Below are 22,761 nucleotides of genomic sequence, written 5' to 3' on the forward strand. Positions count from 1 at the left end.
ATCTATGGTATAACGGGCTATGCAGGCCCTTCGCCGAATAAAGCAGAATCTCGTATACTAAACGCCTATATTAGAATCCCACAAATGAAGTAGATAAGCAAAAAGTAACAACTAAATGCAGCTGCCACATGCCTGCCACGTGTCTACCGCTCGATCCCTCGTGGTGCTGTATACTCCTTCCGCTCTGTTCTATGTAGGTGTTCCCGTCTGCGCATCACTGGTAGAGATAGAACTGTATCTCTCCCTCACGATTCCGTGTAACCATTATCTTTGTCGTCTAGTTCGAGACCTGCAAGTAGGGTATTATGCTCCAGGTTCTCCTCCTTCTCCTCGTCTTCTAGCTGGGCGAATCGGAACTGTTAGAGCAGGCCAGTTTGTTGCATGTGTCTGGTAATATAGCATACCGTCTGCGGATTCCCTAGGACTGCGTTATAGTCCTGCACCCGCCCACGCAGTCCCTTAATTTTCCCGAGGTGCTTTATCAGCTTCCTGCGACTAGTGGTGTGCAGCGGGCACTCCATGAGGATATGCTTAGGCATCTGCGAGCCCAAATCACACCGGCACCTATCCGTCTCCGTCTATTTTATTTTATAAAGGAAGTGTTTCAGTCTAATCCTCATCGTGCGTATCTATATAATAATAAACGCCTGCGGCTTGATGAGGCCTTTGTACAGGCATAGTATCTTCTTATCTGGTGCAGGGACTAACTGTCGTGTTAGTTTGCCTACTTTTTACCGCGGCCATCTACTACACGGTGTGCACGTGCTGTTTTGAGAAAGCGAGGAAATACCATTTATTTTGGAGGCTAATCAAAAACGCGTCCAGGCGTTCTGTGTTCAGACTCTCGAGAAGTTCTGTTCCGCTTCAGAATGAATGGCAGGAAATGGTGCGGAGGGGCGGGTTATATATTTCGAGCTTCATAATCACAATTGTGTCATACAGGGACAGGCAGTTGTCCTAGCTAGGATCTCTGCTCTAGTCGTGTACATGCTCAAAATAATAAGATATCAAGATTGTGGACACTAAAAGTGATTTCTATCAAAACCAGAGGAAGTCCATCGACTCAGCAGTTATTACTTCTGATTGTGCTATCTCGTCCGCGATTTGCAGCACATGGCCAAAATACCCGATCAAGCTACCGGTAGCTGAGATCATATCCACAGGTCCCAGCTACCAGGCACTAGCTATTCTTAACTTTCATCGCGATCTCGGAAGAGCCACCCTTTTTCAAGAAGAGCAATATCTTCTTCATCCCCCTCTGCAGTGGCAATCAGAGAAGCCTTCAGCTCCGCAACTTTCCGTACCGACTCATCATACATCTCATTACTGACCCAGCCGTCCTCGCTCAAGCCCCCGATCTGCTCCCGCCAATGATCCACCACGCTGTTCAGGTTAAACCACAACTGCTCCTGCTCGTGGAATCCATCGACCTCAGCGTCGGAGAATTGCACGGGGCACGAGACTCCTTCTGTGTTCGGCAGATGAGGCCAGTACTCGATCATCCGGAGGAGAGCGCCTTTCAAGGCCATCGTGTTTCCGTTCCATTGTCGGCTAGCCCTGTCCACGAGGTGTTGGCGAGGAAGGAGGAGCGGGTCCCGGAGACATTCCAGATGCGGCCTGTTCAGGTGGCCATTGAAGATGCGGTAGTAGTAGAAGAGTAGGCGCCGGCGGTAGAGTTCGTCTGCTGTGGCTTTCTCTTCACGGGTCATGTCTTCGTCGGCTGGAGGCGCTGTCTCGACCAGCTCAAGGGGTGGTGAAGGATCGGGACTCTCGAATGCTCGGGGATAGCCGGCAGAAAGTAAGCGTGGTTCCAAACTGGCATGTTGCCAATCGATGATACAAGATATGGCACCGGTGTCGGGCGAGATGAAGATATTATTGGGGTTCAGATCTACGAATGTTAGCTGCGTTTTTGCGGGAGCTAAATGAACAGACCTGGATGACGAAGAGTTGGCCGATTCAATGGACTCTTCGTCTTAGGAAGAAGGTACGGCACAAGCATAAGGTACTTGTTTAAGAGGTCGATGTAGGTTTCAGGATCCTTGACCCCCGGGAAGACGCCGTTATGCGGGAAGTCGAGCTCGATAGGTTTCCCAATTCGCCGGGCCCATTCAATTTCCTTTTCTGCCGTCGAGACCAGGTACCCTTTGGGATCGATCCCTGGAATCGTTAGACTGAACACATAGACGGAGGATGTACTTACATGGCCCACGATGGAGATCAAAGCTAGCGCGTGCCCCATGCCAGAACATGGGGTCTGCCGTTGGGCCGATGCAGAAGTCGCTCTCAGTAGGAGGATCATATAACGGGGCACGAAGCTCACACGGGATATCGTTCTTGAAATAGATACTTCCTATGGACGTGAACGGGAGATCGAAGAATCCTCTCTCGATCTCAACGAAGCTCGACGCGAGTGTGTGTCGCTGTTTCTTGCTCAGATCTCGCCACACCGTCGCCAAACTGGCTCCCTGCGCCTTTTCCATAACGATGTATTCCATCCCGACAGGATTGTCCTTGGACGCGGAGTATCCATAAACCTGAGGGACCGGAATCCCCCTGCGGCGAAGATATTGCAACGTCGCCGCTTCACTCGCGGTCGCATAGTACTTGGGACAGGCAAAGCTGTACGGAGTTTTTACAATCACCTCGAATCCGTCCGCCATGGTCACTTGAAAAACGCGATTGAAGCCCCCTTCCGCGAGCTTGGCGATGGACGTAGCAGGCCCGTGGGATCGGCCCACGTACCGTTCAGTCTCTTGCAGAAGAGCATCTGGATTGAATTCTACATAGCGCTCGCGTAATCGAATCTCTTCATCGTGAAGAAATCTGCCCGACGCGTAGGAGAATAGCTCCTTTGGCGAAGTCGCTGGGTCTATTAGCACTGATGGACAGGAGGGTGTAGATGGACTGACCGATTTGGTGGGATGAGCGGTAGATCCGGGAAACGAGCGAGACGCGTCGACAAGAAGATTGGACGCGGTGGAGGAGCAATCGCGTCTTCATTTCAAGGGTCGTAGTGGTGATGCTAATGCCAAGAGAATGGAGAACCAGACGCGCCCGCGAATGTGAGTTAAATCCCGGAGATTATTCCAGCTCGTCCCATCCACTTCTACCTACCTTCCCTACCCACAGTTATCTCCTACGAGCTCCAAGGTGTCCTTCGATTTGTATCGCTAGGGTGCTATTGAGGAGGTCATGGATTCATTTGTGTGGTCTTTAGACCATTGACTTAACGTATCGTAAGAATCAACTTGATCAAGTAAACCGCCAACAGCGTCAAAAACATCAAGCAGTAACCCTGCGAAGCTGACCAAGTTAATTCAATGTCACACCTTTCAGGCATTGTAGCTGATCTGTCTTAAAAAGTCTTCTCTTGTCCTGGCTCTGGTTCCTGTGTTTTGTCAGAACCCGGTTATAGACTCGGTCCAGGCTCAATCTTGTGTAGTTAGCGTCGAAGTTAGAACCGAGTAGTTAGAACAGCTGTGCCGTGCGAATATGTAGAACTGCTGAACGGTAAATATAATTATGAGGTAGATCAGACCTGATCATAACAGTAAACAGCCAGCGTCACTATATAAGCAACATGAACTGTATCTATATCGTATCTTCACTAGATACTAACTCTGATCTGGAGACTGACATCCTATTCCCCACTCAACCATATTATCTATGTTTGATGACAGTCAAATCGGATACACAAACAACCGATTCTCCAAATCCGTCAAATCCAACATGGCCAGATCGACCTTCCTCCTCACCACCTGCCCACTCTCATCCAGCTGCTCGACGCAGCCCTCCCTCTCATCCTCACTCAACTCCGCCGCCCACTCCTCCCTCTCCCGATTCCTCCTGCTCAGAATCCAATGTACGACCCCCAAAATCGCCGGCGTCCCCACCCAACTCACCACAATCATACTCACCCACGCGCCATAATACCTCGGACCCGCACTCTCCACCCAGATCTGCGGCGACACCAGATTCCCAACACTATACCCCACCATGAACATGCCATTCCGCGTCAGTTTCTTCGTATACCCCGCCGCCGACGACGTCGTCCACCCCAGCGCGATAATATACGTCACCCCGTACGTATTCTCCGCGATCAGCATACAAGCCAGCAGCGCTAGCTTCTTCTCCCAGTTGATCGTCACCATCCCAATACCCCCTGCCATCGCCAACACACACCAAAACGCACTATGCAACGCCAGATTCCTCGAAAACCACTTCAGCATAACCGTCGCCACCACACATAACGCCACACCAAACCCTCCCCCGGCCGCAGCCACCAACGTCGAACCCAGCTCCGACACCCCGATCGACGTCGTCAGGAGGTTCTGCTGCCCGTAGTTCAAGTTGTTACAGTACATGAGGGTGAACGCCTGCAGCGCAAATAGCCACGAGACGGGGTCCCGGAGAGCCTCGATGAACTGGGCGCGTTTGAACTGCTTCTGCTCGATGGAGCTCTGCTGCGAGATATGTACGCGCCGGATTGTCTGGACTTTCTCTTCGAGAGAGAGGAAGCGAGCTTCGGCGGGGTTGCTGGGGTATGCGAACCAGACCCAGATGGAGAGGAGGACGGTGAGGCCGCCGATGACGATCATGAAGAGCTTCCAGGGGAGGATGGAGACGTGGGAGTGCAGGAGGCCGTAGGAGATGAAGCCGGCTGGGATGGGGGCGCCGATGCAGGTGATCCATAGGATGGGTTGGAGGAAGGATTGCTCGGCGCGGTTGAAGAACATGCCCAGGGTGATTTCCATGGCGGGGACGATCACGGCTTCGACGGCGCCGAGGAGCAGGCGGAGCACGACGAGCCCGCCGTATTTCGTGGCGACGCAGTGGAGGAAGATGATCACGCCCCAGGAGAAGATGACGCCGGAGACGAATTTGCCGAAGGGGAGGCGTTGCATGAGGTAGTGGCCGGGCCATTGGCCGATTAGGTAGCCTGGATTGTTAGATGGGTTGGAGGGGGTGAGAGGGGGAGGGGACGGACCAACGTAGAAGAAGCTGTTGAGGTTGTTGTATTGGGCTTTGGAGATGCCGGTTTCTTCGAAGAGGCCGAGGATGGCGGCGTATCCGAGGGTGGATTTGTCGATCTGATGATTTAGGAGGTGTTTTGGAAGAGGGAGGGGGATACTTACGAATAGAGTTATGTTGATGACGGATAGCAGGAACATGATGTTCCAGTACAGCTTTCGTCGCAGTCGCTTTTCCTTCTCTTCTGTCAACGGTCCGAATTCATCGTCATGCTCTTCGATAAGTCGTAGCGTGACGTCGGCATATTTTTCCTGGACGGTCTTTGCCGGAGTTCGCGTGGAGACCTGGGCCTCGTCTTTGTTCCCCATGGCTCAGTTGACTCCTGGAGATGTAGAGCTGGTGTCGACTCGAGAGGAGGGGCTCTCCGGCAGGGATGCAAGGTTAAATAATCCTGCGTCAAACCCGTTGATCTAGGCTTTGATCTGGTAGTCATTTTGGACGGCGGTTGTGCAATCATCCTTCGCGTTTATAGTGGAGAAGTGATGGCGAATGTTGACATACAGGGATAGACATGCCTTAGCTAGGGTTTGGCTAGTCGTCCATATGCTAGATAATGTGATTGACGAGGTGTAAATATGGCATTGAAAGCCATTCTAGGCTTATATATCGAAATCACAATACTGTCGAAGGTTCCTGATAATACATCATATTCATAATTTCCGACCCTATTTCGTGAAAGCAGCAAGGCCAAAGAATCGCTCTCGATTATGCCATCGCCTCCGTGATTGTGCAATAGCGGCATTTTCCCGACGCTTAACAAGTGATGGCGCCATCCGGGTGGGGATGATCTTGGACTACAGCGAGATCGGGCGCTAGCGTATGGCGTAGAGGTCAGGCTTATCTGCAGTCTTGGACTGATGGGCTTATATTGGTGTCTTTGCTATTTCTCCTGCAGGTTGACTGTCATCTAGAGTTGATCTGCTGGCTTTTATTTACATTTGAAAAGCCTAGTTGTTTGCGCGCCATATCTCACTCGGCTTTTCAGATATTTCCATTGAACTAACTAACTCATGAATTGACTACGCTTCTACTTCAGACTCTTAACCCCACGTTGGCAAAGACCAAAATCAATCAAGCGTAACAGACTACTCAATATCCATAGTCTGCATCAACAACCAAATAACCATCCAACTACCATCGAAGTCCAAACCAAAACCTAAACCCTAACAACCCTCCCGCTCTCCACCTCATACACAAACCCCGTCACCGGCACATCCAGCACCAACTCACTCTTCTTCAAAAACGCCACATCATCAAGCACACTCTGTCTGAGGTCTTTGAACGGTAGGAACGCAATATGATCTGCATCTTGGCCTAGCTGTGTCCGAATCTGCGATCGCAGCTGGTCGTCTGAGAAGGTGAGCATGCCGCAGTTTGTCTATCATCACAATATTGCATTAGCATGCCATGAAATGTATGCACAAAAAGGGAACAGAGCCAGGGTAAAGGGGAATGAGGAGGGCTACATGATGTATAATGACTATCTCCCTCGTTCCCAGTAACTGCTGCGAGATGATGATGCTGCGAAGAGCGTCTGATGCGCGACCGCCTGCGTTGCGGATGACGTGTGCGTCGCCTTCGGAGAGGCCAAGGGCTTTCGCTGGATCTGCTGCTCTTAGTATGTGGTATCGGGGTGTAGGTGGAATTAGATTACCGATTCGCGCGTCCATGCATGTCAGGATGGCTACTTTTCTGAAGTCGGCTTAGCTTCTAGGTTCCTGGATGGGATGGGAAGGGTTACCGCTTCGGTGGAAGCTGGAGGTTTCCTTTTGTGAATGACGCTGCGTAGGTCGCGTTGGCGGATTCAAATTCGTCGGCTACGGGCATGATGCCTTATTGTGAGTGTTTTGTGGTGCTGGTACGATAGATGAGAAGGTCTGCAGTGTTGACTCCCCGCTTTGTAGATGCTTGGCTGATGGCGTGCTTGGGACGATTAGTGAGATGACGAGATCAATATATCCTTTGTTCATGCGTCTCGAAGCTACCCTTTTCTTTTGATTTAATGCATCACAAGGGCTAATCCCGAATTCTGTGCATTTATGGTAAGTAGTAGCAATACCAACACGGCAGGTTCGGGGTATAGACACTCTCTCCATACAAATGACATCCGGCTACTTCACTTGCAACAAAATCGCCTCCGCCTGCTGCAGTTCAAACTGCACCAACCCCCCATCCCCAACAACCAGCTTCTCCTCCCTCTTCTCGCCCACCAACGCCCCAGTCAATGTATCCACCTCCAGCCCGGACACACTAACCTGACTCTTCGCATTCGTGCCTGGCCCCTGCAGTCTCAACACATCCACGCTCTCTCCCGCCCTCCACCCCGTCTTCACCTCCACGCTCCTCACCGGCCTCTCCCCGTCCGACTTGAACTCCGAATCCGTCGCTCTCAACGTCGACGGATTCCCCGTCCCCTCGGTGGAATTCCAAACCCCCAAATCCACAAAGACCAGCTTCTCCAACCTCCTGGGCCCAAACACCGCATACCCACTAAACCCATCCTCATCCCCAGGCAGTGCTGAAATCGTCCTCTCCCCGTTCCTTTTCTCTCCCTGCCCCCCAACTCCCTGATCGGAAACAGCATGCGCCAAAAACAAATGCGACATGAAATGCGCCCTAACCCCGGCCTCCAACCTCTCCCCTTTATACTCATACGGCAGCGGAGTAAAGGCAGAGTACTCACTCACATGCCCCAGATGAAACAAAACCTGCTGTAGCCCTATACTCGCCGCCTGCAGCACATAGTCTACCGCCCACAGCGCCGCCCCGAAGGTATCGCTAATGCCTGATCGACCGCTGCATGATGCAGAGTTTGTTTCACCCAGGGTGAGTATGCTCCCTGCGCGCTCTGCGGCCGCGACTTGGGGTATGTATTGGGATATGTTTGTGCGGATGACGGAGTGGTTGGAGAGGAGGTTTAGACTCAGCCTGGCTTCGCGGGGCGGGTCGCAGGTGGATTGCGGGTAGAGGTGCATTGTGTAGCTTTTGATCAGGCGCGGGTTGATGAGTCCGGCGCGGGTGACGTTGACGATGTCGAAGTCGTCGAGGGCGTCGTGTTGGTCTGGGACGAGGGGGGGGTCGGCGAAGACGGCGGCTTGGAAGAGGGGTTTATGCGAGGCGTTGGTGTAGAATGGCGCGGTGGTGAGTTGGTGGGTTAGAGTCTTCCATTGGGCGGTGTAGGAGGTCGTGTTCCAGGTGGAGGGACGCCAGTTCTTCGAGATGTAGTGGTCGATTTCGTTGCCGAGTTCCAGCAGGGAGAGCGAGGGCCCGAGGATGCGGATTGCGGCGGAGGCTTGGGACATGGCGGTCGACCAGGAGGAGGTGGTGTTGCGGAGGTTGAGGGTGTAGATGAAGGGGGTGGACGGGGGGAAGTAGGTCGTCCAGTTGTGGAACCAGGATTCTTGGATGGTGAGGGTGTCGACGACGGTGTCGTTGGGGAGGGCGAGCGATGGGACGGAGAGGGTTTCGTCGAAGATGGTCTGGTCGGCGATGTTGCCGCCCACGCGGATGGTGGCTGGGGTGCCGGCGATGGAGGCGATGTGACCGAGGACGGTGGCGGCGAGGTCGCTTTGGAGGTAGGGGGTCAGGGAGGAGGGCTCGATGGAGTAGCCGTAGAGGTCGGGGCGGAGAATTCGCCGGGTGGTGTTGAGGGGGATGGAGATGGACGCGAGGGCCCAGTTGGAGAGGAGGAGGAGCGAGAGGTATTTCATTTTGGAGGTAGAATTGATATCTAGCTGCAAGCACTGACAAATGCTGCTGGGGAGGCATCTTTATAACTGCATCCTTCGGCGAATTGATGGCCTTTCTCCGGTGGGATGTATTTATCCGTTGCATGGATTCAGCATGGCCCTGATCGACATCCACGTCATACCAAGATCGTACGATATTTGTTTGCACGATGTCTATAGGCAGCGGAAAATGCGCCACCGGATTTCGGGATGAGCCGACGCGGGGATGCGGGGTTGAGATCAGCAATTCTCCGGATTAATCTAGATCTCGGTTAATTGGCGTTGGTGGAGGACTGTGTACTATTGGCCATGGAATTAATCTGAAGCATTCTGAATGTTCACCGGAATGAGGTCATTGCTTCAACGAGAATCTCAGGTGTTGAGTATTACGATAGAATAAGCACTGAGAGTACCATAAATATGGCTGACATGACAACTATGTGTATTTAGTGTCGAAGGAATTGAAGCGGTTACACATATCAAAAGACCAAAGCTCAATCCAAGGCAAGATAAGCTTAGAACCTTCCGCCGATAGTCCGAACTGAAATTGATTGGGCGAGCGATCCGGTTCATGTGTCTGTCTCAGGGCATATTGGCATCTTGTATTGGTATACTGTCTACACACGCTCCTAGTTTCTGAAACTTTCATGATTCGCACTCAGATTTAGGAGTCCTATGCGAACTGAAACGGAACATGTGGAGGAATGGAACAGACTTCCGGGAGAAGGGTGTTGAGATGCTCGATCTGGTGAAACAAGGATATTCCAGCTTTCAACATTGCAGACAGAGAAGGAATTGCCTAAAATAGCGATAAAGACGAACAGAAAAGTCAACATTAATACAGTCACACTCAACCAGCGTGGCCATAGCCCACATACAATCCAACATATTATACATTCATTAAACCCATTCTCAAGACCGAAAACACAGAACCAGATAACAAATGCATGAATCAATCAATCGCAATCGCCTCATCTCCTCCGATCCCACCCCAATTCCCAGCCCGGAACCCCCTCTCATACTCACTTATCACCTCAATCTTCCTCTTACTCCCACTCCCCTCATCAAAGCGATACTCCAACCACTCCGTCACCAGTTTCTTCGCCAGTTCTACCCCCACAACCCTCTGCCCAAAACACAGCACCTGCGCATTATTACTCAACACCGCCCTCTCCACACTAAACGAGTCATGTGCCGTCACTGCCCGAATCCCGGGGACTTTGTTCGCAGCGATGCACACGCCCATCCCCGTGCCGCAGATTAGGAGTGCGCGGTCGGCGTGGCCGTTGCGGACGAGGAGGGAGGCTTCCACGGCGGGGTGCGGGTAGGCGGTTTTGTCGGTTGATGTGTAGACGCCGACGTCGGTGATGCTGGAGATTAGGGGGTGCGAGGAGAGGGTGGCTTTTAGGGCGGTTTTGTACTCGAGGCCGGCGTCGTCGGAGGCGATGGCGAGGCGGAGGGGGGTTGTGTTGGTTGTCATTTTGTTTTGAGGGTTTTGGTTTGAGGTAGGGATTGAAGATTGTGTCTTGGTATTATTTTCAGGATTCTGTCTGGGTTGGAGAGGTTAGAGGTGAGGATAGATATATGAGAGGATTTTAGATGTAGGTGAAGTCGGTGTCGCCTCATAGGCTGGATGAGAGTGCCAGTTTGGTTCGGAAAAGGCTATTCCTGTCTATGACATCGTTGACGGGCGGGCAATGGCGGATGATTGGTGTTTGTGTATGGATGAACGATGGGTCCGGGATGACAGGAAAGGCAATTCCGATTACATCTCTCCAAGTAGATAGGATATTGTGTAAAGGCAATTCTGATGCAGACAGTTACACAATGCCATGCTCTGCCCTGTGCAGGTCTAAGGTATTGTTCGTCTGCGGAGATGCGGGGAAGCCGACCAATCAAATCAACTGGTAAGATCTTCCAACAATACCCTCACAATGGCATTGGTCCAGGCCTGACAACTCCATTCCCTGAAATCTCCTACAGCCGACATGGAAAGCTACCAGGCCGAGAAGCAACTGTAGGATCAGAGCGTAGTAAATCCCGACTAGCGCTTGAGCTTGGAAATTAACGCCAAGCGTCCGATGCGACTCGCGCGTAGCCGACTAGTCCAGCAGTGGTAGCGTTGGTTTCAAGCTACGGGCGGCTAGTGATGGTAATCTATCTGCAGAACAAGCGAGTCTTGCGATTGGATCGGTCTGTAGTCTAGATAAGCGATGTAGTTCTGCACGTTGATCACTGTCATCGAGTGCCTGGCTAGTGCTGCGACTGCAACCCTAGATCCGACGGCATTACCTCCGTGGATCCCATCCCCGGATCCCCTGCGGAGTAACATCAGACCTTATGCGGAGATTGCGATCATCCGAAGACAGGGGTCTGGTTGGCGTGCCTGGCCCAAAGGGAGCCAAGCCTGATAAGTAGGTTGCATGCGCTGAAGATACCGGTATCTTGAAGAATGTATATTGTGTAGTAGTCGGTGTTTGGGGCATGTGAAAGCCTTTGCGGATGGATGAGATGGAGTGATGAACTGAGGATGGAACTGAGGCATGCAACTTGGGGGCAATGCAACATGGCCAGCAGAGTCGGGAGAAGTGTCGCTGTATGCGAACACAGGTATAAAAGGCGTGCACTGCTCGAGCTCAATCAGTAAAGCATCAACCAAGCAAAGCTGAATCAGACAAAGCACAATCAAACTCAACTCAGCCCAGCAAAATGCTCTTCAACTCTTTCTTCCTCCTGACCGGCCTCGCCTCCGCTCACATGCAGCTAAGCTGGCCCTACCCTCTGCGCAGCGCCCTCGACCCCGAAAGCGACCCCTCGACCATCGACTACTCCATGACCAGTCCGCTCGAAAGCAGCGGTAAGTCACCCCCCAGCATCGCACGCACAATACTAAGCCCCGCAGGATCCAACTTCCCCTGCAAAGGCTACCACGAGAACACCCCCTGGCGCACAACCGCCACCTTCTCCGCCGGGCAGACCTACAACATCAGTCTCTCCGGGTCAGCAACCCACGGCGGCGGCTCATGCCAGCTGTCCCTGAGCTACGACAACGGCGAAACCTTCAAGGTCATCGAGTCGATGATGGGCGGGTGTCCATTGACCACGGAGTATGACTTCGTACTTCCCGAGGACGTGGCGAACGGGAAGGCGCTGTTTGCGTGGTCGTGGTTCAACCTGGTCGGAAACCGCGAGATGTATATGAATTGCGCGGATGTGGAGATTACCGGCGGAAGTGGCAGTGCGGCGTCGGTTGGGGAGAAGTATCCGGATATGTTTGTGGCTAATGTGGGGAATGGGTGTAAGACGGTGGAGAATAAGCATACGGTTTTGGGGGAGCCGGGGGAGCAGGTCATCTATGATGATGGGGTCAGTGAGGCGTCGGAGGCGTTTCCTATTTGTTAGGCTGTCTGTCTATAGTCGAGGATGAAGGGTTTGGTTAGTTTGGTCATTGGATGGATTTGAAGGGATTGGGAAATTTATTGCTGCTTGAATTGGGGTGTTCTCGACCGTGTAGTTCTGGGTTAATGATGCACTGAGTGACATAGGACAAGGCATGTTGATCGACCCTGCGATTGTCCAGAAGTAGTCTAGCCCATGTTTGCTGCAGAATATTGTAACCAATTTCCCTCCAGTCCCTGTCGGGAAAGGTGGAATCCAGCAGTGAGTGATCTGTGCGATGGGATAACCTCAGGCCCACTGTTCGTCCCCGGTCATAACGTTGAAATTCCGGGTGGGATGGATCCAGGCCAGACCGACAGGAACGGGTCTGGACCGCAAGATGAAAAGCACATGAATTTACACTATTTCCTAGATAAACAAGGAACCGACACACGGCCAGCAACAGAAAGAATGCCGCGTTCGTTTCCGTCGAAGAGGAAACCGAGGCGAGCCAGGCAGGAATGACGTCATTCACCTATCGGGTTCCCGTTGGCGACCGAGTCTTCCCCGGCCGTTCAGCTCTCCGTATTGTTCGCCAATGCCAACGCTCCACTAATACTACTAATCGATGGTTCTCGACATCATACCTCTGCCAAGTCCCGACCCGGAACCCACATTGACGTCCCTGGGCTGGTGAGGTCACGTCACTGAAAAATGAGCAACCGGTTTGCCACAGACTGGCTTTTAAGCCTGGCTCGCTCACGATGCTTCACTTGTTCAACTTTCCCCGTGTACCCCCCCTTTAGCCAAACACCATGTCAATTGCTCCCACCACGCGAAAGATCGTCTGCTTCTCAGGTACGACTTACCCTGGATCCCTGTCGACCAAGCTAACAGGCTAGACTTCGACGGCACTATCTTCATGCAGGATAGCGGCCATGTGCTCGTCGACGCGCTAGGCTGCGGCGCCGAAGGCCGCCAGAAGTTCGAGCAGGAGATTAAAACGGGGGCGCGCTCCTTCGTCGAAGTCTCCGAGGATATGTGGGGATCGCTGAAAATCCCGTTCTCCGATGGGTTCGAGATCATGCAGACCCAGCTGGATCTGGACCCGGGGTTCAAGGAATTCCACCAGTTTTGCGTCGCGCATAAGATTGATTTCAACGTGATCAGTGCGGGTTTGAAGCCGGTTCTGGCGCAGGTTTTGAAGCAGTTCCTTGGTCCGGAGGAGGTACGTTCGTCAGCTCTCATGGAAGATAGGGTACTGACTGGATAGGCATCGCAAATTGAAATCGTCGCCAACGACGCAGATATCCGCGAGGAAGGTGGCCAGTGGAAGCCCATCTGGCGTCATGACACGCCTCTCGGCCACGACAAGGCGCGATCCATTCAGGAGGGACGCGCTCTGGCGGAGAAGTACGCGCTGGACAACGAGATCCCCCTGATTATCTTCATCGGCGACGGGGTTTCGGATCTGCCGGCGGCGCGGGAGGCCGATGTGCTCTTCGCGCGCAAAGGCCTGCGTCTAGAAGAATACTGCAAGGAGAACAAGATCCCGTATATCCCGTTCGAGGACTTCTCGGAGATCAAGCGCGAGGTGCAGAAGATCATGAAGGAGGACGAGGAGAAGACGGGTGGCCATGGCGTGCCGGCGCGGTTTAACCCGCGGGCGAACATGTGGCGACGGATTTCCAGCAAACAGGCTGTATGTTTCTATTATTGCGTGGTAGAGTGTTTGCTAACTATTGCAGGTCCCCCAGTTTATTGCGGCCACGCCAAAGGAGGAGAAGATGATGCTGTGGCCGGAGAGCTTTTCCGAGTTGCAGGCGGAGAAGATCAGGGACAAGGCTGCCTTCTAGGTAATTAATGCTCCTTTGTGCTGGCACATTGGATAGATTTACGATATAAATATTATTTTTTCAATTCATTTTGCATTCTCAAATATAGCTAATTGATCGATTTACTCATGATTGACTGTGAGCAAACGAGTATTGATATGCCACCTATTATATATATTGGTTTTGTGTGGATACAGCATGCACTAGCTAAAGATAGCATCATGAAACATCCTCTGTTTATTTCCCATACTCATCTCAAGTCATACAACTCTGGCGCCCTACCCTTTGTTCCATGGCGGGGAATTTCCGTGACCGCGCGCAATATATTCCGTGGGACTTCAGAACTTCTCCATTCATCCAGTCAGCCAATTCAGCCACTTACAAACCCTCCAGTCACACTCAAAACAGCCCAATCCACAAAACGAAATGCGACGCCCATCCGCTAACCGCAACAGGAGAAAAGGCACGCCAAGCAAAGGCTTAGTCGAAAGACCCACCGATAAATCCCGCGAGGCTGTCCCGACCGTGTGGATGCGTCAGGCTGAGCACTCGCTAGTTTTACGGTCTTACGGGCTATGGGATTCGCATTGGCTTCGACGGAAATTTAGACGCGGCTTGTCGAGTCTTAGCTTCATCAGCCCGGTGCATATCATGTCTTCGCCCCATTTGTCGGCCTGATCACCGATGGGTGGTTTCGGTCAGGGTATTTAAAGGTGATGGTTTCTCCCTGGATCTTTCATTCATTCATTCAGAAGTTCCTTCATCATGCTCCGCGGCAAACTCATCAAAGGTGTCGCCTCCGGCATCGGTCTCGCCTCGGAGAGCATCACTGCCTACAAAGCTGGTCGCAAGCAGAATGGCTCAGAAGAACACACGCCTGAACCCTCCCCTCCATCTAATTCCTTCCCTCCACCTCACTGCCCTTCACCTAACTACTCCCCGTACCAACCCGACCACATCGAAGACCACCACGAAGAAGAATGGCAACTCGACGAAGCCCAAGACCAACTGGGCCACGACGACTCGCCGCCCGGCTACACGCCCACGCAGGACGTCGACCAACTAGCCCACGTTTTCCTCGAGTCTCATCCAACCTCCTACGCCGTTCCCCAAGGCCATCCAGTTCTGCCCTACCCCGTGATTCTGCCCCAGCGCCGACCCCGAGATCGCAAGCGCGGCTTCATCCGCGCGTATGCCCCCGTGCTCGACGACTTCGGCATCGACCAGGCCACCTTCATCGACTTTCTCGATACCTCGAATAAAGCCTGTCAGGCGTCCGGCTGGATCGGAGCTATTAACCTCGCCTCCATAGGCACGATGTTCATGCCTTCGGCGATCGGGATGGCCGTCTCGGTTGCGATTCAGATCGGGACGGATGTTGCCATCGCGGCGGAGAATCGGAGGAAGTATGTCCCCCTGCCCTATCTTCCTTCCCTTCATTCTACCGATCAAGCAGAATGCTAATGTAAATGAAAGGACAAATACCTACTTCGACAAAATCAACCAAGAAATGTACCACCCCCGCGGCCTGCACTGCCTCATCATGACTTGGAAACCAGACTCGGAGTCCCCCTACGTCAGCTTCGATCTGAACTCCACGGTCTCGCAGTCCATCGACCACGGGCCAGGGACCGAGACCGGGTGGATGAACAAAATGAAGCATAAATACAAGTCCTCTGATGGGAAGACCTACGGGGACTTACCCTTCCGAGAGACCGCGCCGCTTGTCTTTCCGGACTTAGATGAGTTGGCAAGGCAGAGTGGTGATGCGGAGAAGAAGCTGAAGGAGAAGCATTCGAGGAGGGAGTTTGTGGGGGATTATTTGGATCGGAGGGGGCAGGCGCAGTTTGTATGTTTCTTCCCTTTTACCTCCTGTCTTCCGGCTCGTAGAGTGGTGGATGTTGGATTCTGGATGGGGTTTCTAACAGTGGTGATAGATGATGGAAAACCCAACTTCCGATCTGAACATGGCGCCCAAACCGCAGTTCACCTCTCGCTACGCAGACCCGAGTCATCCAGCCAACAGCGGATCGCTCATCAGCCTCGTCACGGGCGGGCACGTCAACCCTGACGAGCTCATCGGGGGTCGTCGAGCAGGCGGAGGTCGCAGAGAGGGCGGTCGCAGGGGCTATGATCGGGGAGTTGGAGGTGGTCTGCTGGGTCGTCGACAAGGTCCGATCAGCCATATCATTAATGGTGTGCAGAATTCCAGATCTGGGGAGCAGTATCCTGCAGAAGAGGGGTATAGGGAGGGTCCTGCCTCTGCACCTGGCTATGGGGCTCGGAATCCGCGAGAACGGTTACGCGGGCCCAGAGGCGACGGGCCGTTGGGTGGGATTAAGAAGAAGTTGCAATCGGTGAGTTGTCTAATCTACCTGTCTGTGGAGTGTTGGCTAATGGTGTAGAATGTGTTGTATCTTATGATTGTGAATCTGCCGTCCGAGGAGGAGATGCGGCAGGCGAGGGGGATGATGCGGTCTTGATATTGATTGGGTATAGGTTGGTGGGATGGATGATAGCTTGAATGTGGATATTGGGCTTATGGCTCAGGTGGTCACTTTAATATAATTACAAACTGTCGCTTTGTAAATGTCTTGTGTTCCAGTTATAATAAGCTGTTTGAAAACTATTACCGCCTACCATCTATAAGAATATATAATAACGTTTTCTCAAAAATCCAAATAATCCCAACTATATTAAGCTTTGCGGATGAATGGACCTCGGCATAGGCAGAGCAACACAGGATAAAATCCTGACTCCGCTAATCTTTTTGCAGACGATAATAGGATTTGCCCCTAGGGAGTGGATATTTTCGCAGATCCTATGACATCTTGCATGATATATCGAGGTCTGGATTTGATGACCATGATAATACTTGTGCAATTGCTGTGCAACAGCCCGGACCTGGTGTGACAAGATGTCTGTTGCCTTGGTACATCTCAAGACTTTGCTCCCACTACCACAGTCCTTTTCTTCCCTAGAATCCCGGCCAGGAGCCAAAGGCGTGAGACCGCTCCTTCATACAATCCATCCAAGTCAAATAAAAGCAGATCATGTGCAGCACTGACAGGTCCATCGGTAATACCTTTGCTAACCAGGAACTGAACAAACTCTTCGCGCCACTCATCCCAGCGGTAGCCAAGTGCCCGACCGGGCAGAAGACGTCCACGTTCCTGATAATTATACGTTCTGCATAATTCCTCGAGCACAGTAGGGCTATCTGGCTGTAATCGAGCGTGGATATTCCCCCCTGCCGCCAACAGACGGTCGATGGTAGCCCGGGAAATATCACCCTGCCATTCCATAAACCTTCCTTTGTAGAGGATGTATTGATACAGCAGGGTAGTTGGATCCACTTGTTGAACATCGAGAAGGTATGTCAGAAGCTCTTGCCATATGCTAGGAACCTCACCGTCCCTCTCTATTCTCCCCCACCTGTCAACGGGGTAGTCATAACGAGCCAGCGATTCGCCTAGAGTTTCGTTCTCGACTGCCTTCTGCAAAAGAAAGTATATTGTTGTACGAAATCCGTCGTAATCACGCAGTGCTGTCGGTCCCCATTTCTTTAGAAGGAACTCGAAACCCCATGGGGTAAAGTTCAGCCTGGCACCGTGAACTTGGCCTTCAAACGGTGGGTTTAATGGCTGTTCCACCCAAGCTCCCTGATCTACCAGAAAGCTTATTGCCTGAACCGGTTCCACCTTCAATTTCCTAGTCTCCCAAGTTGAGATTGAGTCCAGATATATCAGAAACGGTGTGAGATAGTGATCAGGACCCTTATAACAGCCCCAGCTGTCCCGAATCCTTTCCCATGCGCAATAATTAATATCCGCGCCATTTTCAAGACAAATTCGGATCAATTCGAAGCCATAGGTGGATATGTCCTCGGCGGCAACAAAGATTGGAATGGGCCACGGCCTCCTGACAGAGTGCGTGAGACTAGGCCCATCGATATGAGCGCCATGGCGCAACAATATGTCAACAGTGGAGCGATCCTTTAGGCGAAAAGCCGTAGCCAGGGGTGTTGAGGGGTTGAATCCATGTCGAACATGACATTCGTTCGGGCTTATTCCTTTCTCTAAGAGCATCTGCACCGGACCTCTTGTTGCAGCCGACGCCTGGCGATGAATAACACGCCGCAGCTGCGGGTAGTGAGTGATACACACTTGGGTATGAAGTCCATGCTCGTAGAAAAGTCGTAAGAGGGCCCAGTCAACAACAGGATCGCATATTCGGTCCAGAAGCCTGGGAAGCTCCCTCCTCTCTACCCCGGGGCAATCTATTCTTGCCCCTAGTTGGAGAAGTAGTTGGAAGGCCTGCACTTGCTTGCGCGCGGCGGCCACGCATAGAGTCAGAATCTTCGATCGCCTCTCGACCCATCGCTCTCTTCGTCTGTCCCAATGATTCCACTCGATATCTATCGTACTTGCCGAGGCACCGTGCGATACGAGGGAGCGAATGATAGGAAGGTGGCCGTTTAAACAAGCCCAACGCATCAATATGTCCTTTCCGTTCTCGCGTCGGCTGAGTACGCATATCGTATAGCTCCTTAGCACTAAGCTACACGATAAGAGAGGTAAAAGCTCACTGCTTTCGAGATAGGCAACAATCGCGTCAAGCAACTCAGTGGGAAGCCTCTCGATGTGATTCATTTTGCCGATAGCAACAACGCAAATGTCAATGTTCGAAGCTTGAAGTGGGCATGAAGCATCGTGCTATTTATCTGAACCGTGGGGAAATGAGAAAGTAAAAGAAGGCAGCCTCGTCGAACTTGAGAGTGAGTCATTTCCGCCGAGAAATAATTAACTGGCATGTCAAGGGTTCTCAATATGGCTAATCATCAAGTGGCTTGCTAGCGTTGCATCCCGAGATACATGAACCACTCGTTAGTACAAACGCCACCCCCTGAGTCACCACTTCCAGCTGGAATGGGACGCTGAAAGCTAGTGGGCATCGGAAGACTGTCCAGCTGGGAACTGGCTTAGAAGTCGTGCTACCTTTCTCATCCAAATTCACAATACTCTACATCCTGTCCTGGTATTTCCCGGTAAATTTAATAAAGAGGACGTGATTGGCCCAAAGATGTGGTTGCTACGGCTCGCCAAGAGCTAACACCCCTCAGTCCGCAACTAGATAGCGGTATTAAAGATATCAAAGCGGGTCATTTCATACGAGGCGTTGATGATCTGGTCGATGCACTCAGTATCCCCATCTCGATGATCTCCGACGCTGTGGACAACATGCACAATATTCGCGGAGAGCATTCGTGAACAGAAAAGTAAGGCTATCCTGCTTGCGTTTCTCAGTGCTTTATTCTTTTTCATTCCCATCATCGGGGAGGCGGCCAGTGCCGTTCAATCCCTCGCGACGATTGGACGAATTGTTTCTGTACTGGGTGCCACTGGGAACGCTGCCTTGGATATCTATACACTTGTCGATGACAAGGAAAATGCGCGCTTGGCAATCTTTGGTCTGGTTCTCACTCCTTTGGCCCTTTTTGACGTTGTCGCTATTTCTAAAGCGGCGAACATGCGGCGAGGAATGTCAGTGTCGGACATCAAAAAGCTGGGTGAAGGGGCGAGCACAAGAATTGACTCGATAAGTCGGGTCAAGAATGTGTGTCGGGTGAGGTAGTGGATGGCACTTTGTAGATTGAAGCCTTTTGTACTAAGTGATATCCATGTTATTGTAGTATGCTACGTGCAGTTTCCTTCATTTGTCACTTCATGCCTAACTGTTTTTCATGAACTGGCCGGATGGTGTAGTTGGTTTATCACGTATCGTTAACACCGATAAGGTCCTGGGATCGAGCCCCAGTCTGGTCATTTCTTTTTGCTTTTTGTTTGCTTGATCTTCGCCTAGACCGCAGTCTGGTTGAGGAGCCTCTTACCAATAAATCGCCTGGCTTGCTTAACTCTTGTTATGTGTGGACTCTGCGCATAAGGTGCTGCACTTGCATCTCCCAGCATAAGGCATAGGGGTATCCACAACCAATGAGAACCCAGGTCTGCCCCACTGGTTTCCGTCTATTCCATAAGGCGGGAGCCCGCTACGAAGATAACGGTTCTATATCCGCAGGATGTAGGGGTTTGTGACTATGGAGGCCTTGCAGCCCGGGGTTTATCATGGGAATGGTATTGACTTTGGGGTGGAGGGGTTGACGCCGGCGGACATTGCGGGGTTTTTGAGTGTGGCGAGTGGGAGTGGGATTAGGATGGGGTTTTATGAGCCTGAGGAGGCGGAGGAGTTGGCAAGGGGGAATTGGGAGAGGGGGGCTGTGATAGGAATTGCTAGGTAGAACTGTTGGCAAAATGGGTCTGGAGTCTGTTTGCCTGCTCTATATGGTGGTTTCATACATCTAAAAGCCAGACAATGGCATAGGGCAAAGCGCCTCAGTGTCTTGGCTTAATGCTTCAAACAACGCAGACGACATATTCTCTTAGAACCTCCCACAATCTACTGGCCAGTGAACGCATTCTTCCATCGTCCTCTTCGTCTTTCTTATTTTCCTTCTTTCTTTTTCTGCAAACGAAAGATCCGTCGGCTTACTTCGTCAAGTGCGAACAGCATTCACTATACTAAAGCGTAAAAGCGAATGAAGATAGTCGATATTCAAAGATTAGCAATTCATTCATCACCCTCAATATTCACTAATTCCAAGCTTCATCTCACTTCCTTTGTCCTCTCCTCCTTTTCTTCTTCATCTTCATCTTCCCTATTCTCCCCATCCTCATCATCTTGCCCAGAAACCAAGGACTGCTTATCAACCACAATATCCAACCATGATATATCACCAAACCTCCTATATAGATTCGATGCAGCTCTAGGAAGCAGCAAGAGCTTGTACACAACTTGTCTGCTATTGATATGCCTTCCCCTACTGACCCATCTCAGGCCCAGGTACTCATCGAGGTTGTCCATGGTACCTTCTGCCCTGCCGAAGAGACACAAAACGATGTACTGATTATGTATAGCATCACCCCTCGCAGAAACGGGCGATTCAAAACAATGAGCAAGACAGGAAAAACAGTTTATGTCATTCGATCATGACATTCCGGCCCTGCATGGCAGCAATGTATTCTGCATGCAATCAAGGAGCAGCTATCACTGTTGCCCGAGAGTCTACCAGTGCACAACCTGGTGGCGAAGACCTTTTTCACCCCATTGGTTCAAGTTGCGAGCACAATCATATGATGAGAAACGGCATTTGGTTGGCGTCCATGAAGAGACTGGTACCATCAAGGCCCTGGAAAACTTTCCTTTCGCAATCTGAATGTGAGGTTCCATTCGTGGACAGTAGCAGAGGCGAGGTTCATGATTTACTTCCTGTTCACGGGTGTGGAAGATGCATAACCTTCAAAAAGACGGGTCCTGGTCAAGTTGAGAAACACGAATATCCAGATCGAAGAATATTCGACTTTTAAAGCGAGAAATGTCATGAAGGGCATCAGCTCTAATCGACAAAAGCTATGTCGGCACACTGCTGGAAGAGCATCACATCATAGGTTGTCAGATGGTGGTCTCCCATCACATGCCTGTCGTTTCCAGCGTGATGATACAACAGGCACAAAAGAATGAATGAATGAACAAAACTCATCATTGATACGGGTGCATGGACGTCTCATCTGGGAGGAGGTGCGGTACAATCATCCATTGGCCAGAGATCAGAGGTGTATAATCCCGCGCTGCACGAGACGTGATTGGTCATGAGGACCTGAGAATTGTTGTTTCTGTCTATCTGGATGCAATAAATGCTTTGATTGCATGAGTATGAGTGAGACACAGGGGACGATATCCCCATGGCAGGTGTCACTTTGTCGATTGCGACGAACTGCAGGACATGGACCCAAGAGACCTTAAAGAGGGTACTCAGAAAGCTATCCGTTCGTTAAAGGCTGCTGCTAGCCACAACTGGAGATACTGCTGGACAATAAGAAACATTCTAAAGCCACAGACCAACAGCCTTGGTGGATATGCATGGGGTAGGAGAAATTACTCCCTGCCTCCATGTCTCCTGGCTGACGGTCTCGGAATGCTTCGAAGGACCGGCATCAGAATTGGACATCTTCCTTCCTTCGCGACGCACTTCGCAAGCTGTTTGTGCTTATCCTGTTAGTCATCTATCTCAAAGCGAACATTCAAACTATGAGTTCGAACTGCTTCAGAGAGGCTTTTCGGCAGACTTACATCCGCGAACAAACATCTTTCGCCGGTTCACATCCTGGCACCTGGACCATTGTCGAAAAAGTCAAGATGGACTATTCAAGAAGTACCTGGCATACCACGTCATCCGCGCTAGGTGCTTACATTGAGCTATTGTGGCAGTATTGGAAGGTTTTAACCTTAAGGAAAAGCACGGGCATATTCACGATATGGACAAAGAACCACCGATTACCCAGTCCAAGGGCTTCAAGATGATGCATCTAATTCTTTCAATGCCACTTATGGGTATGCCTCTCTACCAGTGTGCGTTTGTCACGTACAAATCTCGATGCAATGAAGGTAGGGCTGTCATTTCGATGATCCATCTACTCATCGAGCACGTCACTGGCTTGTCTCCTACCCTATTCAGGACCATCTCCCGGGGTGTGAACGAAGCTTGAAAGAAGCCAGTGGAAGGTTGATCCAAGCTGGTGAAGCCTTCTTTGGCTGATCATTTGAATCTAAATATGGGCGCCCTTAACAACCCACCAGATTTACAAACCGGCATTAATTTGAAAACGCACTCGGGACCGGAGTTCGACACGCCATAAGCTTATCTCAATAGAAGACAAGAAGCAGTACAA

At 51.4% G+C, this 22,761-nt stretch overlaps 10 protein-coding genes and 1 non-coding gene across 11 annotated transcripts; 4 read left to right on the forward strand and 7 right to left on the reverse strand.

Moving 5' to 3' along the window:
• Positions 1–245: 245 nt before the first annotated feature.
• Positions 246–539, reverse strand: P170DRAFT_476043 (uncharacterized protein; the record flags this gene model as incomplete). The annotated part of the gene is made up of 2 exons (XM_024853314.1): positions 246–341; positions 405–539. 2 exons carry the CDS (start codon positions 537–539, stop codon positions 246–248), a joined length of 231 nt encoding a protein of 76 aa, XP_024705058.1.
• Positions 540–1,117: 578 nt separating this feature from the next.
• Positions 1,118–2,976, reverse strand: P170DRAFT_384970 (phosphotransferase enzyme family protein). Its single transcript, XM_024845702.1, has 4 exons — positions 2,913–2,976; positions 2,204–2,866; positions 1,936–2,160; positions 1,118–1,891 (listed from the first exon to the last, which is right to left on the reverse strand). The coding sequence occupies exons 2-4, from the start codon at positions 2,661–2,663 to the stop codon at positions 1,191–1,193; spliced, it is 1,386 nt and encodes a 461-aa protein (XP_024705059.1). The 5' UTR covers positions 2,664–2,866; positions 2,913–2,976; the 3' UTR covers positions 1,118–1,190.
• A 707-nt stretch (positions 2,977–3,683) lies between these two features.
• P170DRAFT_456291 (permease of the major facilitator superfamily) lies at positions 3,684–5,342 on the reverse strand (the record flags this gene model as incomplete). The annotated part of the gene is made up of 3 exons (XM_024851606.1): positions 3,684–4,942; positions 4,991–5,093; positions 5,139–5,342. The coding sequence occupies 3 exons, from the start codon at positions 5,340–5,342 to the stop codon at positions 3,684–3,686; spliced, it is 1,566 nt and encodes a 521-aa protein (XP_024705060.1).
• Positions 5,343–6,190: 848 nt separating this feature from the next.
• On the reverse strand, positions 6,191–6,861 carry P170DRAFT_357704 (beta-class carbonic anhydrase; the record flags this gene model as incomplete). Its single annotated transcript, XM_024844236.1, has 4 exons — positions 6,191–6,412; positions 6,501–6,643; positions 6,689–6,726; positions 6,776–6,861. 4 exons carry the CDS (start codon positions 6,859–6,861, stop codon positions 6,191–6,193), a joined length of 489 nt encoding a protein of 162 aa, XP_024705061.1.
• Positions 6,862–7,145: 284 nt separating this feature from the next.
• Positions 7,146–8,744, reverse strand: P170DRAFT_465081 (glycosyl hydrolase family 79 C-terminal domain-containing protein; the record flags this gene model as incomplete). Its single annotated transcript, XM_024852297.1, has 1 exon — positions 7,146–8,744. One exon carries the CDS (start codon positions 8,742–8,744, stop codon positions 7,146–7,148), a length of 1,599 nt encoding a protein of 532 aa, XP_024705062.1.
• A 970-nt stretch (positions 8,745–9,714) lies between these two features.
• Positions 9,715–10,242, reverse strand: P170DRAFT_447354 (RpiB/LacA/LacB family sugar-phosphate isomerase; the record flags this gene model as incomplete). Its single annotated transcript, XM_024850869.1, has 1 exon — positions 9,715–10,242. The coding sequence occupies one exon, from the start codon at positions 10,240–10,242 to the stop codon at positions 9,715–9,717; it is 528 nt and encodes a 175-aa protein (XP_024705063.1).
• A 1,229-nt stretch (positions 10,243–11,471) lies between these two features.
• On the forward strand, positions 11,472–12,164 carry P170DRAFT_357623 (lignocellulolytic auxiliary activity family 11 protein; the record flags this gene model as incomplete). Its single annotated transcript, XM_024844231.1, has 2 exons — positions 11,472–11,619; positions 11,665–12,164. 2 exons carry the CDS (start codon positions 11,472–11,474, stop codon positions 12,162–12,164), a joined length of 648 nt encoding a protein of 215 aa, XP_024705064.1.
• A 594-nt stretch (positions 12,165–12,758) lies between these two features.
• P170DRAFT_465082 (putative 2,3-diketo-5-methylthio-1-phosphopentane phosphatase) lies at positions 12,759–14,002 on the forward strand. The gene is made up of 4 exons (XM_024852298.1): positions 12,759–12,998; positions 13,043–13,368; positions 13,414–13,842; positions 13,889–14,002. Exons 1-4 carry the CDS (start codon positions 12,956–12,958, stop codon positions 13,994–13,996), a joined length of 906 nt encoding a protein of 301 aa, XP_024705065.1. The 5' UTR covers positions 12,759–12,955; the 3' UTR covers positions 13,997–14,002.
• Positions 14,003–14,661: 659 nt separating this feature from the next.
• P170DRAFT_409355 (uncharacterized protein) lies at positions 14,662–16,557 on the forward strand. The gene is made up of 4 exons (XM_024846774.1): positions 14,662–15,381; positions 15,452–15,824; positions 15,913–16,332; positions 16,381–16,557. Exons 1-4 carry the CDS (start codon positions 14,741–14,743, stop codon positions 16,456–16,458), a joined length of 1,512 nt encoding a protein of 503 aa, XP_024705066.1. The 5' UTR covers positions 14,662–14,740; the 3' UTR covers positions 16,459–16,557.
• Positions 16,558–16,582: 25 nt separating this feature from the next.
• P170DRAFT_409358 (uncharacterized protein) lies at positions 16,583–18,678 on the reverse strand. Its single transcript, XM_024846775.1, has one exon. The coding sequence runs from the start codon at positions 18,625–18,627 to the stop codon at positions 16,915–16,917; it is 1,713 nt and encodes a 570-aa protein (XP_024705067.1). The 5' UTR covers positions 18,628–18,678; the 3' UTR covers positions 16,583–16,914.
• A 1,047-nt stretch (positions 18,679–19,725) lies between these two features.
• Positions 19,726–19,800, forward strand: P170DRAFT_t106. The gene has a single exon. It is a non-coding gene; the product is annotated as a tRNA-Val (tRNA).
• Positions 19,801–22,761: the final 2,961 nt, after the last annotated feature.

The sequence above is a fragment of the Aspergillus steynii genome (genome assembly GCF_002849105.1).
Source record: "Aspergillus steynii IBT 23096 chromosome Unknown P170scaffold_4, whole genome shotgun sequence".
Lineage (NCBI taxonomy): Eukaryota > Fungi > Ascomycota > Eurotiomycetes > Eurotiales > Aspergillaceae > Aspergillus > Aspergillus steynii.